Source organism: Asterias rubens, chromosome 1 (genome assembly GCF_902459465.1).
Source record: "Asterias rubens chromosome 1, eAstRub1.3, whole genome shotgun sequence".
NCBI lineage: Eukaryota > Metazoa > Echinodermata > Asteroidea > Forcipulatida > Asteriidae > Asterias > Asterias rubens.
Genome location: NC_047062.1, coordinates 1,512,112 through 1,533,151, shown reverse-complemented (window position 1 = coordinate 1,533,151; position 21,040 = coordinate 1,512,112). Strand labels below are relative to the sequence as shown.

Sequence of the window (21,040 nt, the reverse complement as noted above, 5' to 3'; positions counted from 1 at the left end):
ATCCATCATCAAAACAGATAGCCCAGCATCACTTACATCATCCATCTACATACAAAACGATTCCTTCTTCCCCAGTTAGTCCAGACATTTCAAATATTTGCTAGAGCTTATATCCACCGGTATACTGACCCAAAAATCTACTCATTCAAAGCATCTTCGTAATATCCCCTCGACGAGGCAATACGATGGTGGGGTTTCGGCAGTGTTTTTACGGCGAGTGGCATGCGCTGACTGGCACAGTGCCCCGTACAACCCCAGGGGAACGCATAGCATACACGTCAACGCTCAGATTGAGACGAATTGCCCGAGTTGCCTGCGAGTTGTATCAAACAACGCTGACAGCTGTTCGTCAGTCAGGATAGTTGGCGGATTAAATTCGGAAGATCACTTTGGGTAGACTTGAAGTTGAAGCTACGATTTACGGGGGCCAGAGTCTGGCGAGATGACAGCGTGAAGTCTGCTTGAGAAGCATCATGGAATGTGGAGTCATCACTCGGATAATGATTCTGATTTACGACGAGAAAGTCACCCGTAATTGGTTGGTATGCGGCTAAGCGGCTTCTTTTAAGGCGACCCATAAAAAGCGTGTGGCGTGTGCCGAGGTCCCGTGCTGCAGGTACCACACACACTCCCCCATAGTCCCCACTGGGAGATATTGGGTTTCACAAAGGCCCCAAACCTAAATTTAACCGTAAATCCTTTTTACAGATTCTCATACCCCAGATTTAGATGAGGTTAATGGTTAATCCAGGACAGGTCGAGCTGGTAACCTGTGTCACCCTTTTACCCTTTTATAAATCTATATAAAAGGTCTGTATGAATTAAACCAAAAATGACATACCGGTATTGACGATATGCCGCCATCTTGCATTTTAGGTTCAAGTTTCCTTATATGGTGTGGAAGAAGCTGTCGACCTATAAAAAATGAAATACTCTATCTGTGCTGTGCATCGCGACACCTACAAAAATATAGCCCGCCTATCGCAATAAAGTGAGGACACCATGGGTGCTGAATTATTTGTTCATCCAATTTAACTCATCCACGTTTAGGATTCCATAGGATTCCATGATTCCCAGGTCACAATATTGAGAACAAAGGGTGTTGGTTTAATTGTTCATCCATAGGATTGTCGTCACCTCCCTCACATTGTTTGGAAATGTCGTTTCCGTCATAGGATTGCTAACTGATGGGGACGACTTTTGAAAATAATATCCCGAAATTGCATACAAATTAATGTCATTTCAACGATAGGGAGAGGCAGAGAAAATATAGAACTTAATCCCTAACCCTCTCGAAAATTGTTGCAAATACTATACCCTACATCCTTCCACTTTGCTTCTAAAACAAATGAAGAGGGACAAACTGCAAATGAAACTTTGCAGGTTTTTAAATGTGAAAATCTCAACAATAGTAGCAACTTTTATCAAATGGAAATGCTACCCCAATCCACCCATATCCCGAGCGCGTCCTGCAACTTACTGCATCCTTACCGCGCACACGACTCCGTCACATTGAAAATCCATTATCACTTAACACAAGTAGGCCAACAAAATACACTTGCCAGAAATGCTGTCAATTGCGCGCCAAAAGTTTGCCCTATAATCGTCTGCCAAAACCCGATACTCCGCGAACGGATTTATTTAAATCTTGGAAGATCATCGTGGACCCAGAGACATTTGTCTGCTTTTGATGGCGAAACCACAAACAGATGATAGTTTAGAATGAGACTTGAGATTAAGAAGTGTTTTCTGTCCTTGCAATCATTCCTGTGTCAGAATGCATTGTATTGTGGACCATGATGGTCCCGGGTCATTTTAAAGTACACATCGAGCGTCCATTTTGTGCAGGCAATAATATAAATGAATAGTCATTATTGTGTCCTTTTTTAAATGCATCGGATAATTGTATACTATGATTTTAGCCTTCGAGAAAAACTCTACAGGGTCATGAAATCAAGCCACTAAATAATTTTAGTCGTTGCCTTTAAAGGCACTGGACATGATTGGTAGATAACTCAAAATAGTTGTTCGCATAAACTTACTTGGTAGTGAGCAACGGAGAGCTGTTGATAAAACATTGTGAGAAACGGCTCCCTCTGAAGAAACGTAGTTTTTGAGAAAGAGGTAATTTCTCACTCAAATAAAAAAAAACTTCAGCTGAAGCCTTTTATTATGCATCTGAAAGCACACCGAGTAGTGCAACAAGGGTGTTTTTACTTTCATTATTATCTTGCAAACTCGATGACCAAATTTGAGCCAAAATGTTCACAGGTTTGTTATTTCATGCATAGCCTATATGGTCTTTAACAATTACGTGCCCTTAAACCGTAGGTCCTTTTGGGTGCTAAGCAGTTTGAAAGCTAATTCTATTTTCTCTAGTTTTATATTGAACTGAACTACATATTATAATGAAAGTGACACCAAGTCTCTTCGGGATTAAAAATGTGTGAAATTGTTTTATCTCGGAGATGTGAAGCCACCCTCGTTGTATCTCACACAAGCTGTCACTTTGCATTTACCACTTTCTATTCACGTGGAGACACATTTCCCGCCAAAACCACTTGGGATTCTTCAGGAACTCGCTGCTGCTCTATTATACACACTTTAGTTAGCACAATATTTATTGCGTCTGAAACTTTAGCACGCGTCTGATATTTTCCCACGATGAATGTAGCGGCCGTCCGGGACTTAAGGTATGCACAGTGCCGTGTTGTTTTTTGCTTTAGTGATGTTTATCCACGTCGTAAGAGACCACGATGCAGCTGTGATGAGGAGTTGCTCTTACTCTCTCGCTATCCCCTCTCTTGCCCTCTCTGAGATGTCTTCGCCGCATCTTTAAGATTCTTCCAAATGGTCGCCCAGGGGCGAGAGATGCGGCGTCCAGACGCAGGCTACTGTACACAGGTCGCCCAGCAACCGGCATATCTATCATTCGTGGCATAATTTCTGAGTGATTATGGCTAAGGGAGAGGCATGCCAGTCGCGCCGTGGCCCGGGCTTGTTTTCCCCTTTCGAAATGCCACAATTTCTCGGCTCCTGCAAGATGACATTCTAGCACAGTAGCGGGTCGTGTATCAGCTTGTAATTTCCTGTCATCTAATGACCTTTATATTTGACCTTAAATCGTAAGGTGAGCGGCTTGTTCTGCCTCGAGATTTTGACGGCCTTGTCGTGTGGTGCATTTAAATCACACCGCATCGTCATCTTGGCTGGCCAGACGATATGCTCTTCGAAACAGGCCTGCAGCATATAACATCATAAAATGTCAACAACTGTTTGGAGTGTATAAATTATTTATTCTCTCTTGAATCAAACGTCACTTTTAATTATCGTAATGTAAACTTGATTCGGTGAGAGTTTGGGTCATCTCTCTCACCATTACTGCAAGCAAGATTCTTGAACTATTACTCACTTTGTTATTTCTGTTTCTTCTGGTCTCAAGTCAAATTGTTACGCTCTCGCTTCTGTATTTTCTTTGTTCAACTCAAAGTTTAATTACAAATTAGTACCCATTGCAGTTTTCCTAGTGATTTATTACTTGCTTTGCATAAATTATTATCCCATGTTTACACGGAACGGTTTAAGGGAATCACATGCATCTCGCAGGGTTTGCCAAACATACAGCAAGTTTAATTTTGACTTTTTCTGCGCTAAACGTCGCATTTTTGCCGTACATACGAATAAAAACCAGAATGTAAACCAGATTGAATGCAGACCTTGTTATTAAAGGCGATTTTGTAAAAATGGTCCACGTTTGTCACCGATTTGTTTTATCACCGATTTGTTTTATTGCCGCACTTTTGTCGCGCGAAAATCATTTGAGTTCGACACGGCAAAAGAGCGACCTTTAGCGCAGTCAGACACACTATATAGGCTCAATGTTGTTCCCACCGAAGTGTGAATTGAACAGGAAACTTGCAAAGCATGGATGATATTGTTATGCTCTATAATGTCACGTCCAATGTACTTATTACAAACAACTTACATGACTAGCATTGCAAACTGTTTTAAAATGAATTGATATGTTCAAACTTATGCACAATATGAAATACGTGCATTTGTGTAGAGAGTATGGCCTTATTTTGAGCAATGATAAACGATGCAATTCATTTTTCCTTCACTCATGTCAACCAACCAAGCATCGACCAATCATTCTATACCCCGATGAAGCCTTCCTCTCGGCCCGGTTCAGGTCGTGCCTGCTCCACGGTGAGGGTTGTCAATGGCATGTTCAACATTTCCCAAGAATCTTTAGTTAAATAAACATGAAATGCACTGTCAATAAACCTAGCTGACAGCGATTACAAACTCATTATATCTATGGAATGCTACTGCAGAGGTTGAAAGCAACGCACCGCAGCAATGCAGTTTGTATAGCTCCCTTTGGGAGGAGACTAGATCCCTTTGTGAGTTTTCAAATACTGGAACAAATTTTGATTGAGTTGAGTTTCATGTATAATGGAAACAATATGAATATAAACAATGATGACAACAAAGTATTTCTAAGGCACAAAGTGTAAAATGAATCACATTTTAAAGATGATTTTACTATACAAATTCGAATTGCGGAATTAGAGTTTACAGTAAGTAAGTATATACAACAAGTAGTGGCCAGTTAGTTAGTTCATCGGGAGCTATCTATAGCTCCATGGTTGGTCTTGGTATAAGAATGGAAAAATATCATTACGTCTTATTCTAAACAAGAGATATCATTGAGAACTGTTTCGATCGGATCTTGCAAGAAAAGAGCGCAATGTGATGTATAATTTTATTTCTTTAAATAATTGTAAGCACCTCAGAATTGTAACGTTTTCTTGTACTCCTCTCTTACTATTCTCTTGTTAAAGTGATTGTTTATTCATTGTCGTTTGTGTTTCGCATAGAGTCGCATTGAACTGTAAGAAGATGTCGCAATAATTGTTTTTATTTAATAATCTTTTTTTTATATATTTTTTTAGGGAGGTATGGTGAACGAGATTTCGAGGATTAAAGTTGAATTGAAAATCAACTGTACAAGCTGTCAGTCAGGGTTTTGTACTCTTTGCTTTCAAAGCTGTTTTCACCATAATTGTAACACAAATACTTCAGTTCTCCTATCTTGAAAATTCAAATGTCTGGAGAGCCAATTTTAAGAAAGACAAACAAGAGGAACTATATCCTATGGGATATCCATTATGAAGTTGTTTTCCTTTCCATTTGTTTTTTCTTTCATTTGTTTTCTTCTTCCCCGCCAACGCTTCGGTGATGATGGAATGTCCCTGCGGGTGAACTTGCCCCGTCCGTGGCGGATACTTCTGCCTTTGACATGCAATGCCGGGTAAAGCTCGGAGAAAGAAAGGGGGTGAAACGGACTGGAATGACCGGCGGGACTCTTAGACTATTTTGTCAGTTTGTTCTGGTTTTGGCTTTCGACTGCCAGTGAGTGACCAAGTATCTGCTTGTTCCGGTTTGCCATCAGAAGCACGCCGTGAATGTTAGTGTTTTTTGTTTAAAAGGTTCGGCAAGCGAACCGTGTCGCTCGGCTTGCCGAGTTCTCCAGGATTGGTTAGAGGTTTTTTTCTTCGTGTGCTTCGTGTGATATTGTCAGTCTTGCAAAATTGTGTTACACGAGAAAGAGAGGTAATTCGGTAATGTCCTGAGTGAGTTTAGACACCTTCAATACAATGAAAACTCTTAGAAAGGTTGGCAATATAAAACTCCTCAAAATACCCTAAAATCACAACATGTATAGGCATGCTTTATAGTAAAACGTTAACGTCATGCACATTAAATTTGTGTCAGCCTACTCCAAAATAACAATGACCCGCATGCAAACTTACTCGTTAAATAGTCCTGGATAGCCGCTCATACAAAAAAGACACACTTATAAGTATTTAACCTTTATAAGAGGTTTTGTTCTCAAAAATATGTTGGATATTAAGCCTTTTTCAGGCATAAATGCAAACACTTCTATGGATCCACCTATAGTGAATACTAGTCAGTGACAATTACCGAAAGTATCTGCATTTAAATTTAATATACTTACTGTTTCAAGCTGTAAACTAATTGAAGATGGATTCTGGCAAACAAAGAGTGGTTACAGGCTTTCCAAATTCAGTGGTCCATCCTTCCATCACAATGTGGTTTGAAGCAATGTCTAATTTTCTTATATCTCTCGGGCTGACAATGCTTAAAGGGTCTATGTAACTTTTTTAGGACAAAAAACACAATGTCCACAGATTTAAACTAAACTTACACAGTTTGAAGATAATGATAGTAGAAAGCTTCCCTGAAAATATAACGTGCTGAGGTGCTGTAGTTTTGGGGAAATGAGTCAAACAATGTTATGAAAATAATTTTCGTCTCATGAGATGAAAATTATTTAAATCATTTACAAAGGTATTTTCATGACATTGTTTTACTCATTTCTCAAAAACTACAGCACCTCAGTAAGTAATATTTGAAGGGAAGCTTTCCACTATCATTATCTTCAAACCCTGTAAGTTTAATGTAAATCTATGGCGTTTTGAAAAGGTACTCAAATCCTTTAACACTATTTGTTTTACAGATTTAATTACTTTTTTACTGTGAACTTTTTGAAATTTCGACCTCGAAATATAGACATTCCTTCACATTTCATTTTGCGACAAACATTCGGAAATAACTTGATGTAACTAACAGCTCCAAAGAAAGAAAATAAAATGCTCAGAAATAAATTAATTCTGAAGATGAGGTTCATCAACAGGAGATGAGACCAACTTCAAGAATTGTTTTAATGATGTAAGCACGCTCTCGAAAAATAACTGGAATTGTGATTGATTGAGTTTTGGAGTGTGTGTCTCGTTTTGAAAACAAACAAGAATTCGTAGTATGTCATAGTGGCAATGACCACCAACCTTTCTCATATTAAAGGCACAGGACACTCAAAATAATTGTTAGCAAACAACTTATTTGGTAACGAGCAATGGAGAGCTGTTGACACATTGTGAGAAGGCTCCCTCCGAAGTATTTCTTTTTCAAAAAGAGGTAATTGTTCGCTCAAATATTAAAAGATTGAAGGCCTGAAGCATTTTTAGGCGTCTGCTGAAAGCACACAAATTTGTAAAAACAAATGGGTGTTTTTTCTTCGATGAACAATTGAGTCAAACCTTTCACAAATTTGTTATTTTGTTATCATTTACATTTACCAAACGTGCCTATAGCGCCTTTAAATGGAAAGTATACATTCCTTTGGTTTTTGAAACTGATTGTTTTAATCCCATATAAATCTAGATAGATACAATAAAGAGGGAGCCGTTACTCATAATGTTTTATATTATCAATAGGTCTCTATTTGACTAAGCAACTTTTTATGCTACAATTTTGTTTATAGTAACACCAGTAGTGTACAGTACCTTTAATATAGTAGGCTAACCTTCCCTTTAAACGGGCAGCCCTAATTAGTTACCAAGTATTTGCATGGATATACGTTGAAAAAGCTTGGAAATAATTGGATTAGTGATGGAGAAGTTGAGGTAATTGTTCACGTGGTCAGATAGAATAGAAGTCTCATCACATTCCTGGAGGATGGAAAAGATGTATCCCAAGGAAAGGGGAAGGCAGCGGAAAATGTGGGCAAAATGACAAGAAGGATTGGGCAGGTCTTAATTGACACTATCAGTTACTTAACTCATCTTTTTTATTCTTGTTAAGCTTTGGGGTGCAAAAGTTTTCTAAATTCAAGTAATGAACCACATATGGGAATTGCATGGTACGTGTTATAGAATGTATCTTGGGTGAACAACGACACATATTCTACTTGATGTTTGGCTTACAGAGGCGCGTCTTGTCATTATTAACTTGGCTAAATCGAAAATCTGTTTTTCCCCTATTATTCTCTTGCAATTGCGATGACCAATAAGAGTCAAAATTTTCACAGGTTTGTTATTTTATGCATTATGTTGGGACACACCAAGTGATAATACTGGTCTTTGCCATTTGTTAAGGGTGTCCAGTGCCTTAAAACAATGGTTGATAGCAAGGAAGAGATAACTAGCATCATTGACAATTTCAGGTGGGAGTTTATGGTGGAAATTCCGATACCTTCGGCACGGGGAAGCATATCACTCTACACAGCATAAACACTGCATTGACTGTTCTCATGCAAGTCATTGCATTGGATACCTCTACGATAGATGATTGATTCCACACATGGATTAATATAGTATGAACAATTATTGGTTGTTTGACATTGATGCATACCTCAATCATTTTAATAGACGTAATAATTGCATTGGAGATAGGCCCAAAGAATGTTATTTATGTTTTAGCCTTACACCGATGTGTGACAAGCAACGCATGCTGCGTGCTATCCCGACCGGGCCTGCGGGGAACATCTTCTCGGGTGGGGCTCGGGTTTTAAGTGCGGCTATTTTAGGAAAAGAAAAACTTGCCCAACCAAAACAAAAACATTTGCTTATATCAGTGTTATTATTTGTATTACAGTGCATGAAATAATCATTTTTACAGAGTGCTCAATCCAAACTCACAAACAACCTGTACAAAGTTTATCCCAACTCGATCTAAACTTGTTTTTAATGACTTTGTATCACAAACGTATTCCATTATTATATAAGGTGCGATGCCACGTGATTCATAAAGGACGTTTCAGCACATGCGCCTCTGTGCGGCAAAGGTTTTAGTCCCATGTTGAGGTGCCGAGCTCAGTGGAAGGGCACCGGACTGATAGCTCCAGTGTTTCTGACCAGCAAAATTCGGTTCGAATCCCGGTCGTGGCACTTGAGCGTTCTTGAGCAAAGGCAGTGGACACTATTGGTAATTACTCAAAATAATAACTGTTGGCATAAAACCTTACTTGCTAGCGAGTAATGGGAAGAGGTTGATAGTGTAAAACATTGTGAGAAACGGCTCCCTCTGAATTGACGTAGTTTTCGAGAAAGGAGTAATTTTCCACGAATTTGATTTCGAGACCACAGATTTAGAAATCTTTTTTTTTTCAGGTCTCAAAATCACGCATCTGAAAGCACACAACTTTGTGTGACAAGGGTGTTTTTTTTCTTTCATAGTTATCTCGCAACTCCGATGACCAATCGAGCTCAAATCTTCACATTTTGTTTTGTTTATGCATATGTTGAGATACACCAAGTGAGAAGACTGTTCTGTGACAATTACCGATAGTGTCCAGTGTTTTTAACCATCAAATGCTGTGTATTTCTGATGAAACAATAAGACGTATTCAAGTGGTGGAAAGAAATAGCGGTTAACCATGATGTTTCTGGTTTATAGCAAGCAACCTTGTTTAAAGGTTTCCTCGGACTTTTGAGCTACAGTAATTTAGTTCACTCACAAAGTAATGTCATTTTTTATCTTGATTAAAGAAAACAAAAACTCCGAGGGACGCGTGCCATCGTGCATCGCAAAAACGTGGTGTCAAATTTGATACCATTGTCACTTATAGTTTATAGATACCAAAGAGAGAATAAAAATGATAGGCTTACCCTAATTTCTGGCAAAACAATTACATTAGTTTTTATCAACACACTGTGATGTTAACGTTGATTCCCTCCTTGGAATATGTGACAACACCAACGATGTCAATTGTATCACCCCATTAGTTTCTGCAAAAGAAGTCGAAAAGACATACCCCCAACTCTGCACTGGACCTTTATCACGGTTCGGTCATCTTGATTTTACTCCATTCCAATTCATTGTAACCAAACTGACGCTAGACGGAATAATAGTCTGGTGCCATGTGCAATGAATGTTAGCATTCATTACTATAATTGGAAACAGGGAACATGACCAAGATGGTGACAGCGTGACAAAGGTCTGTACCCCACAGGTGAGCCTTTCATTTGGTTATCGTGCACAACGCGCTGTCCAATTCCAAGACAACAAAATTAGCTACACATTACATCTCAACAGCCCTATTACAGGCACCGAATTCAACTAATAAGTGCCTCAATTCGTTTTCCCTCTTAACCTAAAAAATGACAATTTTATTACAGCTTCGGGGTAAAATTATCGAAAAATGCAACCACCCGTGCTGAAAAATGTACGCTTGTGTACAAACGATGGTCTCAAATATCAATCACTTTCTTGCATGCAAAAAAGGCACATGTGTGTTTTCGATTTAAAAAAAACCAACGCACAGCAGTGGCAGTTCTTATGTGGAAAAGCATACCGGAATATTAAGTTGTTAAATCTTAATACAATCAACAAATTAAATTACATCTGTTACACGCACGCGTGGCATTTATTGTGGTCTTGTGTTTGTACAGTACTTTATATTGCTGACCGTGGTGCCAACTAGCCATGATGTTGGGTTTATTATCGGCCGAGTGGGCGCTGGTTTGAGGCCCACTGGGTGCCGGACACTGGGGCATTGCTGGGACAGTAAGAAAACCTGACTTGCCGGATGGTTAATATTTTCAGTGTCTCTTTTACCTGGTTTGAATGCAATCATTTTGTAAAAAGGTCTTAGAGAAACATTTTGCAGAGGCGGTTATAAGTGTGTGTTTAAAAATATTGAAAGCAAAACAAAAAAGACAGGAAAAGGCACATGGACACACTTGGTAATTAAATTGTCAGAGACCAGTCCTCGCACTCGGTGTATCCAAACATGCATACAATAACAAATCTGTGAAAATTTTGACTCAATCAAATGCCTAAAAGACATTTAAATACTTCAGGCCTGAACACTTTTAAGTGGGTAGAAAGTTACGTCTTCATAAAAAAAGTTACTTCAAAGGGAGCAGTTTCTTTTTATGCTAGAATTTTTTTGGAGTAATTACCAATAGCGTCCAGTGCCTTTGTGTTTTGAAAGTGGCTTGGGGTCCCCATCCCAATCGATAGAAGAACAAAATACACAAAACGAACAAAAAACAAACACCCAAAAAAACAAACAGATGGGACTGTCTTCGATGCTTGAGTCAGACAATGTTTCAATGATGGACTTGCGAAGTATACGCAGCCAGTGCCGAACTTGTGGAGACGCGATGGTTATCACACTTATTGAGAAAAAGTTCCAAAATGGCCTTACCGCTTTGGTTCGGAATGTTGTTTTGTCATTTTGACCATGAACTTGTGTTTTGTAATCGTCTTACATTTAAAGTTAAATTAAACTACCTCTCTAACCCCCCCCCCCCCCCCCAAACCCAAGAGTGTCTTCACCTCACTGAGATATTTGTATATTTCGTGAGCCATATTGAATAATAGCCAATCGTTCAGGCAAAATGTTTACTAGTATTCCTGTCGTCTGCCCCCTGTCCTGTCAATTATGCAAGTAATTTAACGTCGATGCGTATTTTCAGATTGGTTTGATAGCTTGTACAGAGTTGTTATTCAATACCATCAAATGATTTTTCCATCATCGTATTTTTGTTGTTGTGCATTTTCCTCAAAAATGTTGTGAAACTGACATTATTGGTTTCAGCAGATGTCGTCAGAAGCTATCAAGTTATTTCTTAGTTCCGGAGAATATCAGTTTGGAGTAATTATTATATCGTGCGACATGAGATATGGAAAACATTTCTGCATGGGATGTTTTTGTAGACATTTGTGAAATTCTGCACATATGAAGCACTCGCAGTACACGGTTAAGGCATGAGTTAAATATCTGTTGATTAAAAGATAATTACAAAAATAGCTAAGACAAAGTTTTGAAGCGTTTTAATATTGAGGTCGATGGATCGATTTATTTGTTATCTTGGTTCAAGACGTTATTCAGTAATCAATACAGTTGACAGTGTGTACAATTTTAAGATATAAACTTGTTATTACGACAAATTACGTGTGTTTTTCCATTACAAACAAATTATGGCAACGTTCATAGGTTTGTCTTTGGCCGATTCCATTAAAGACATTTATCACGGGTTGTCCATTATGTTTTAAACAACAAAAGCAAGACGAAGGGCAAATAGTCTCTCCCATTTCGGGTATAGATTTGAATTGGTATACATTATTAACGCAAAGAGGGTACTTGACCAAACTGAAACCTTTATCACGCTGTCACCATCTTGGTCATGTTCCCTGTTTCCAATAACAGTAATGAATGCTAACATTCATTGCGCTTGGCACCAGACTAGTATTTCGTCCAAGCCTCAGTTTGGTTACATGAGTTGGAATGGAGTAAAATCAAGATGACCACACCGTGAACTAGGTCGGTGACTGCTCTATATTCAGACATCCCTATGTTCCGATAACTCAACCTATTCTTCCGACACCCCTATATTCCGACACCCATATGTTCCGACACCATGTTTCGACAACCTGCACCAACATTTTGTGTTGGTCATTTAAAAAAAAAAAACGTGCGACTTAAAGAAACTACACCTGACCGCAATTTAATCCATAAAAGAACCGTTAACATTATATCTTTATGTCGTCCCTCAGCAGATGAGTTTAATTTATATGAAAACAATATTCTTCTTAGTCTATCACATGGCGTACCAAACTGTTGCATGCTGTGCAAGAAACAATGTTGGGTAGGCAATAAGGACTGACATTGTGCAATTACCCGATTGACGATTTCGTCTCAACGAACGAACAAACAGACTCATTAAGTGTGCCATTTCTTTACAACAGAGAAAGTAAACCCAAAAGATGACTTCTTCTAAACGTCTTTTCAGCAAAGATCCCAGCATGAGTCATGCACTCATCCCGGTAAAGAAGGATAAGTAGACAGAACCAAGGAGATAAAACGGGGATCCATGGTACTTTATTATCTATTTATAAACAACTCTATATGACATCATCGCCGATAGAAACAAGTCCCTCTTATTCAAGCTTTTGGTGGTTTGATTGTTCCAGTTGGGTACAAATGCTTGCGAAATCAGATTAAGCAACTTAACTTGCGGGTACAACCAATGCTGTAAAGCTTCTTCTTCTTCTTCTTCTTCTTCTTTTTTTTTGGGGGGGGGGGGGGGTGATGGCCCTAAAACAAGCCGTTGTGATGGTCTGGACGTTCCGAATGATAATCTGCTCTTCTCCAAGTTACAAGTTATTTTTATTGAGAAATAAAAGGGGACATTTAAATGTTTCGGCCTAAGTCAATAGTTCGGATTTGGAATTATTTAACGTTTACGAATGTTTGCTCATTGGGACTTTAAAGGCACTGGACACCTTTGGTAATTTTAAAGACCAGTCTTCTCACTTGGTGTATCTTAACAAATCTATACAATAACAAACCTGTGAAAATTTGAGTTCAATAATTGGTCATCGAAGTTGCGAGATAATAAAGAAAGAAAAAACACCCTTTCAGATGCTTGATTTTCGAGACCTCAAATTCTCGAATTAAAATTCGTGGCAAATTACTTCTTTCTCGAAAACTACGTCACTTCAGAGGGAGCCGTTTCCCACAATGTGTTTTACTATCAACAGCTCTCCATTGCTCATCACCAAGTAAGGTTTTATGCTAACAATTGTTTTGAGTAATTACCAATAGTGTTCACTGCCTTTACCTTTGGTAATTACTCCAATTATGACCCTTAAAAACTTACATGGTAAAGAGCACATGGTAAAGAGCAGTCGATAGTATAAAACATTTAGTAAAAGAGATAATTTTCACACAACAATTTAATCTGTAAGGGGCTTCGGGTATCATCAAGCACACAGTTTGTGTCCGCCATGCAATACTGTCCGTTCCGGACACTTTTGCATATGCAATCGTGTCCGGGCTATGCAAAAACCGTCCGGCGGTCATTAACGTGACTGCACATGTATATGTGCGTGCGTAAGCGAGCGTACATGCACTGAACCTACGTATCGATATGCACCATGAATATTCACACGTATTTTATGATTGCAGCGAATACCTAACAGCCGAACATTTCCAACTGCATATGCAAATGTATCCGGGCGGACACAATTGCATTATGCAGCAGCGTCCGGGCGGACACGATTGCATATGCAAAATCGTCCGGCGAACATTATTGCATATGCAATTATGTACTCCGGATAGTATTGCATAGAGGACATAATTGCATGCGACATGGGCACTAATTTTGTGAGTTGATGTGCAACGTTTTAACTAATTGAACAAACAGTTTTTCTGCAGGGCACCTGTCATTGTCAAACTCAGACAATAGCAAACAATGCTTCACCACCCACTTCCTAAAAAATGTTAATCTTCCACTCTCTTTTAGTAACCAGCTTTAGAGTGATCTTTATACCTCCGTACAGTACAAGTGATTTCGGGTACGTTCAGACGTGGGGTTAAACTAGTCCTTAAACCGAGCACCGCGGGTGTCCAAAAGATAAACATGACTTAGTCCAAAATTGGCTTGCGTTCACACAGTAAGTTTATTCTGGTCAAGCGGACTAAACTAGCCCACGATGTTGATTATTGGGTCATGCATCGGCGAACCTTACCATTGCTGGTTCCGGTTTGTTACATTGTCCATGCGTTTTCCACAGGGTTTCGATCCGCTATCGTCTCTACGAACCTCATGGTCATCATGTATTCCATCATTAAAGACGGCTAAATCACTTCATATCCTTGCTTGGCCCCAGCACAAACGCAATTCTATTGTGCCCGCTGAAGTTTCTGTTTCGCACTGCCCTCGATGAACGAAACATTTACACGTTGTTGTTGAAAGCTTCAAATTATTTTCGAGTGTGAACTTTTGTAAATATATCACAACTTAGTCATTGAGAAGTCGTAGCCTACACACATTCTCATGTTACGTTAAAAATTGTTTTTCAATTCAACATTAGTCTGCTACTCGTATAACTGTTACGTAAAGTTGTTGAGGGCAGGAACCAGATACAACCTAGTTTTCGAACCCAAACTTTGGTCTAAATTGTCGATCCCGTGTGTGTGGCTTAGCTGTGATTAGATGCCACTTTCTTCAAAGCAAAACCCGTTCGTTATCATAAAGTTGCGTTGCGAACAGAAGTGAATTTAAAAACTAAATAGTGCTACTAAAAATGAGAACTTGTTTTCGTGCGACGTCCATTTCAAACATTTTCGGCGAAGGGGAATACCGGGGCCCCAACACTTAATGGTATTACATAAAGGGAAGGCAGCGGAGAGACGCAAGGAGATATTATAGTATAGCTCCATGGATTCATGAAGACACCACCCAATACTCGCTGCCGATCCATCCATACACGTGGAATGACGTCACGTTTGTTGCCGCGGTCATTTGGGCTAAAATAGACCGGAAGTAGCAGGTCAGTTGCGTTCCAACGATGGTTTACTGGGCCTCGCAGCGGGGGGTTGGTCGTAAAACCTGGGCTAAGTGATTAGTCTAGTCCACCAATTTTTTGGGTTTAGTTTAGCCCAGCTCAGTGGGTCAAATTAACCCTCGCGGACCAGAATATTGCGTTCACACGCAGGGTTAGTTTAGCACTTTTGGATTAAGGACTAGTTTAACCCCACTTCGATACAGGATAACAGGATTTGAAGGATAATCTATCACACAGGCATATTTTGTGTTTGGTCAAAGATTTGTGTAATCCGTTGGAATGTCTCAATTGCTTTGGGTGTCTTTGCAAAGAAATGAGTAAGACACGCTATAAACATCCGCCCACTTGATTATATTGGTGCCACGGTCTCTGTGTGTGAGATGTGGCTGGTGAACTCGCCAAAGTACAGTCTGGGCGGAGGATTTTTGAACTGTAGTGAGATCATGAAAGTTGAGGCCCTTTTCGAAACGACTGCTTCGGCTTTGGATTCGGTTTAGGCTAACTTGACCCCGCCGGATGATTTGACAATATTGCACGTGCTTTGCGTGTACGCACTCAGGGCTTCAGACGAGAGAACGGAACCTCAAGCCGAATCCAAAGCCGAAGCCGTGGATTCGACAAGGGCCTTAGTTCTCTGTGTGACCATAGAGGTATTTTTTCTACCTCCATGGTGTGATGGAGTGCCTGATGATCTACTTTACGTGTCTGCTCCCGAATGATGGCGAGATGCTAGCTTCATTGACGACCGACTTGTGTGCATGGAATTGGGGGGGGGGGCATTCTCGATCGAAGGGTCGGTTCAGTGGCGTTACCATAGCCTGATTTCTTACAGCTGCTTTTAAGCACAAGAAGTAGATAAGCACAACAAAATTATGCTCATTAGTGTATGGTAAGGGGGGGGCAAGAAGGGGAAAAGACGTAACCATTCAACTGTTGGCTTCGCGATCGTGACCATGGCCCAATTTCATAAAACATGTAAGTAGCCGTTTTGTGCTTACGGAGCGACCATAAAGCATAATTTCTATTTCATAAAGCAGTATACCATAAGAGATGCTGGCATAACCCGCGGTTAGCACACTAGTGACGTAACGATGCAAATCCATGGTGAACATGCATGCGCGACTAGAAATGTTCTGCTTACGCACATTTTCCTGCTACAGTAAGCACGATTTTTTTGTATGGGTGAACAGCTTTATGAAATTGAGCCCATGTCTGTGGACGTCGGTTCGAATCCCACCTCGGATCGAGCCACACACGTTGAGTGGGTCCTAAAAAGGAATCATTAGCATTTCTTCATCGTCTTCTTCACATAGCCGATCTTATCAGCTCTTCTTAGATTTGAATAAACTAACAAATTAAAACATATAATATATCGTCAAGTAATAAAACGCTAGAAACCGTTTACCATTGTCCCCTTTTTATTTCATTTTCCCTTGAGCATTTTATTTTACATTTTTAAGAATTGTTATGTGTACGGTACCTCAATTTCGTGAGTTGGAAAAAATCCCTAAAAGTTCTAAGTAAAACATTAAATTTTAAATATTAAAGGCACTGGACACGTTTGGTAATTGTCAAAGACCAGTATTCTTACTTGGTGTATCCCAAAAATACGCTTAAAATCCGTGAAAAATTTGACTCAAATTGGTCACCGAGTTTGCAAGAGCATCTGAAGTCTTTTATTATTTGAGTGGGAAATTACCTCTTTCTCAAAAACTTCAAAGGGGCTATTTCTCACAATGTTTTATACTATCAGTTCTCCGTTGCTCGTTGCCAAGTAAGTTTTTATGCTAACAATTATTTTAAGTAATTACCAAAAGTGTCCAGTGCCTTTAAAATAATACCGTTAATGGCGATACCAAAAGGTACAACCATTCTGTGAAAAACTATGGGAGTGTGAATGTTATCTTTTTTTCGTAACTCATTTTGGCTGGCACTGCACGTTCATTCTTATAGCTTAATATCATCTATCATACAAGTTCAATACCCGAGACAAACAAAATAAATAAATAAATAAATTGCTCTAGCACTTCAACTTAAATAACTCCAAATCTACAAATGACACATCTTTATAATTGCGGTCTTGGTGTATACTTTAAAGACACTGGACACTTTTGGTTATTGTCAAACACTAGTGTTCTCACTCTGTGTATCTCAACATATGCATAAAGTAACAAACATGTGAAAATTTGAGCTCAATTGATTGGTCGTCGGAGTTGCGAGATAATAATGAAAGAAAAAACACCCTTGTCACATGAAGTTGTGTGCGTTTAGATGGTTGATTTCGAGACCTCAAATTCTAAATCTGAGGTCTCGAAATCAAATTCGTGGAAAATTACTTCTTTCTTGAAAACTATGTTATAACTTCAGAGGGAGCTGTTTCTCACATTGTTTTATACTATCAACAGCTCTTCATTACTCGTCACCAAGTAAGGTTTCATGCTAATAATTATTTTGAGTAATTACCAATAGTGTCCACTGTCTTTAAAAATGGCGTAAATAAACATGGCTACCTGTTTATTTAACCAAAATAATTGAACAGCTTCAAAAAGTGTTATGATCTACTCAAACAATTATCTAGTAGGTAGGCAAAAGGCCTACTTTCTGACGAACTACCGTACTCCTGGAATATATTGCAAACTTATCTTGCACCTTGTGAGGAAAGACACGGGATTTAAAAACTCTCCTTTGTGTAATACAAGCCCTATTAACAAAGGGCGCGACTATAATAATTAAACAATAGGTATTTTAAATAACACGTTTATGATCAGTTTCAAAAGCACTTGGTGCGATAAATTATCAGAGGGTTCAAATTCACAAAGAATGAAACTTCACATAAAGAATACTGTGGTAAAATTTTTTATAGATAATGCTTTAGGTTTGAGATATTCATGCCACCTCTGGAAGCTTCTGGAGGATTATGGGAAACGAATTTATGATTTCGGCAAGTTCAAATTTGATAGCCTGTTCTTCGAATTCGGAAGATTGTCGAATTACATGGCACTGCTTAACACCGAATTATGTACTTGTGTTTTTCCAATTGCATAAAGCTGCATCATGAGTACATTTTGCAGTTGTTTGTATTTTAAAAACTAAAGCTACTGTCACATCTTGGGTCACTCTGTACAATAGTGGCAATCGAAGTGAGATGAAACCTTTGAAAGAGAACATTGTTAATGATATAAGACATTCTGAAAAATCCAAGTGGTATATTATGAACATTAACATGCCCACTTCTAGATGACGAGCATCTCTACGAACACCGTTGTTTTCATAATGTAGTATTTTAAAGTAAGTAATTAGCACCAAAGTTAAACACCATTTTTAGACAATAATTAGTTTAACAATCAAAAGAGTAGAGCCTATTGTGAAAATGCAGCAAACAAAACAGTTGCAGAATGCCCAAATCATATGGATGTGTGTCACGATAAAACGGCATATATGGTACAAATATCGGAAATAAAATTCGGTTAATGTTTTAAAGATCACAGTTCCATGTGTAAAGATGGCAATTGGTTCAAAAAAGAAGTGCGCACATAGACGTTGGCGCTAGCACTTAATTTCATTGGTATTTTGTGTCAGTAACATAACACTCATAGCCGTCAGTTTACCCCATCGAGGGTACGTATGTAATGTACCCTTTACATATGGAAATTCATACACATTTCAGTACACGCGTTTTGCTTGTTCGCCCATGTCTGTAATTACTCCCCCGTGGCAAGACGCGTGCCTGACGGCCGTTATGGACACCAGAACACTTGCCTCTAACCGTCAATCTCCTTGGCGCACTGCACGCAGTGGTCCCTAGGACCTCAGGGGCTGTAGCCTGATTTTTCCCAAAGAGTTTCAGCTATCCGATGAGGCGAATACAGCCATCTCAGGGTTGCATTCCACCGCACTAGTGGATGCTATCATCACAGCGGGTGAGAACACTGGGAAAATGTCAAACTCCCGTGGTAGGAATGCCATCAATTTATGGCATGAACAATGACAGTCGGGGTTTCCAAATGGGATGATGTGCTTTTGATGAGGTGAAATTTTTTATTGACAAAAATGTGGGTTATTGGAGAGCAATTTTTAAGTGTATATTGGGTGATAACGATGTGGATACGAGGATATGCTCTTGGTGGGAATGGGCTTGACGACACGTGGGGCGGCCGACGGGTGGCAAAGGTCCGGCCGGTCGGTCGTGAGTGAGGGAACGTGCCACCGTGATGACGAGATGAGCCCGGTGGGGCCAATTGAGCTGAAAATCCCCGGTGCATCACCACCGTGTCTAGATGCGTAAGTGGCACAAGCCGGCCCGTGGTGGTCGTAGCCATACAGTTCAGTATGCTGGTGGCACGAGCAAATAGAGGAATAGGGAAAGTTAAGAGTACGATTGAGGTAACTCTCAGTGTTTAGAGAGTTTGAAAGAGAGGGCATAAACGATTGTCCGGCGGGAAAACACTGGTGATCACTCGATGGATAAATTGCATTTTTATCCAGAGATGTGGGTCTAGAGTCCGTGAAGCCCTGGGTAAGAGATGAAAGGAGGGGAAATTTCAGACTTGCGTTTATCGGTGAAATTCCAGCCATTGCCCCGGGTGTTGTTTTGTGATTCTCGCTCTTACCGGGCTCTTGCCAAAATGAAGCGGGCAATCTGCGCTTCCGGAGCGGCAGCGGATTCTCTCTGTTCTTGCCCCCTTCCTCGTGATTTAAAGTCGCCATATCTGTGAACTCACGACCGGACGAGATGTGCTGCTTGTCCCGATAACTATTCGATGTCATTTTGCTCAAGATCTGATCCGTACCCCTGTGGATATTTCCAAAAGTGAGTTCCTTGATCAAGTTCAAATCCGAGTTTTTGATATGATCTCTATGAAGGGATGCACTTGCCATTAATCTTTCCGAGAAGTGAAGACTGCTGCTACTCTGATGGTTGGTGGAGGGAGGAGATGAGTTCAGATTTGAGATGAATCTCTGTGCACTGAAGCCATGGTTGTCGTGTGTAACAACAGGGGGAGACACTGGTGCACTACTGCTCTTGTAAATTTCGTCCTCGTTGAAAAAAGGCGGTGGGCTGCGCTTGAGCTGTTTCTGTAAAAACTTCCGATTCTCTGAAGATTTTCTGATGGGTGCTGACTTATCCAGTGCAGCCTTGATATCTGACGAGGCAAGATTGACAAAATGAAGAAGCGTTTTCACATCTCCATCTGATGTTGGTGCTGTGTGCTCCTTGTGATAATGAGGGTGGTGGTAGTGGTGTGGATGGTGCCCGTCCATCCCTGATGATGAGACGGTCTCTACTGGTGGACTGATCCCCCTGCTCTCGGAGGTCGAGTCGGCGACGTCTTTGGGACACGAAGAGCAGGCTGCGGTGGTCGTCCCGCTGGGATGCTGTTGCTGGTCTCCCTGCGTCATGATTCGGACCGTGACGATACGAGATATGGAGACCTTGGTTGCTTGTATCGACCTGCACTGATGAGGATACACAACTGAACCAGTGATGCTACAAAGCAATGACACCGAGTCTAACATGTGTAGATCAAGTCAACGTCACAATGAGTAATAAGTATTGCACGCATGCCGTGAAGTGCGACAATCCACGTGCAAACTGCTAGAGTCACGCGAGAAGTAAACACCCCACACGTGATTGGTGTGTTGTATCGCACCTCCTTGCCTCCCAGCCAGTGACTGTGTACGCATAGACGCACATACATGTGTACGGCACATTGTTTTAACTTGAACCAAGCAAATGGAATTCTTTATGAAGCAGAAGAGGGCGCTATGTAAAATAAAAGTGCCACACATTATCATACCGATCGGTGTAGACTGTCCATGAACCATAAGGGAAAATAATAATATAATGTTGTTTGACTCTTTGGAATTGGTT

General features: G+C 40.0%; 1 protein-coding gene across 1 annotated transcript; it reads right to left on the bottom strand.

Moving 5' to 3' along the window:
• Positions 1 to 17,591: 17,591 nt before the first annotated feature.
• On the bottom strand, positions 17,592 to 20,733 carry LOC117301458. The gene has a single exon (XM_033785461.1). The coding sequence runs from the start codon at positions 20,683 to 20,685 to the stop codon at positions 19,243 to 19,245; it is 1,443 nt and encodes a 480-aa protein (XP_033641352.1). The 5' UTR covers positions 20,686 to 20,733; the 3' UTR covers positions 17,592 to 19,242.
• Between the last annotated feature and the right edge of the window lie 307 nt (positions 20,734 to 21,040).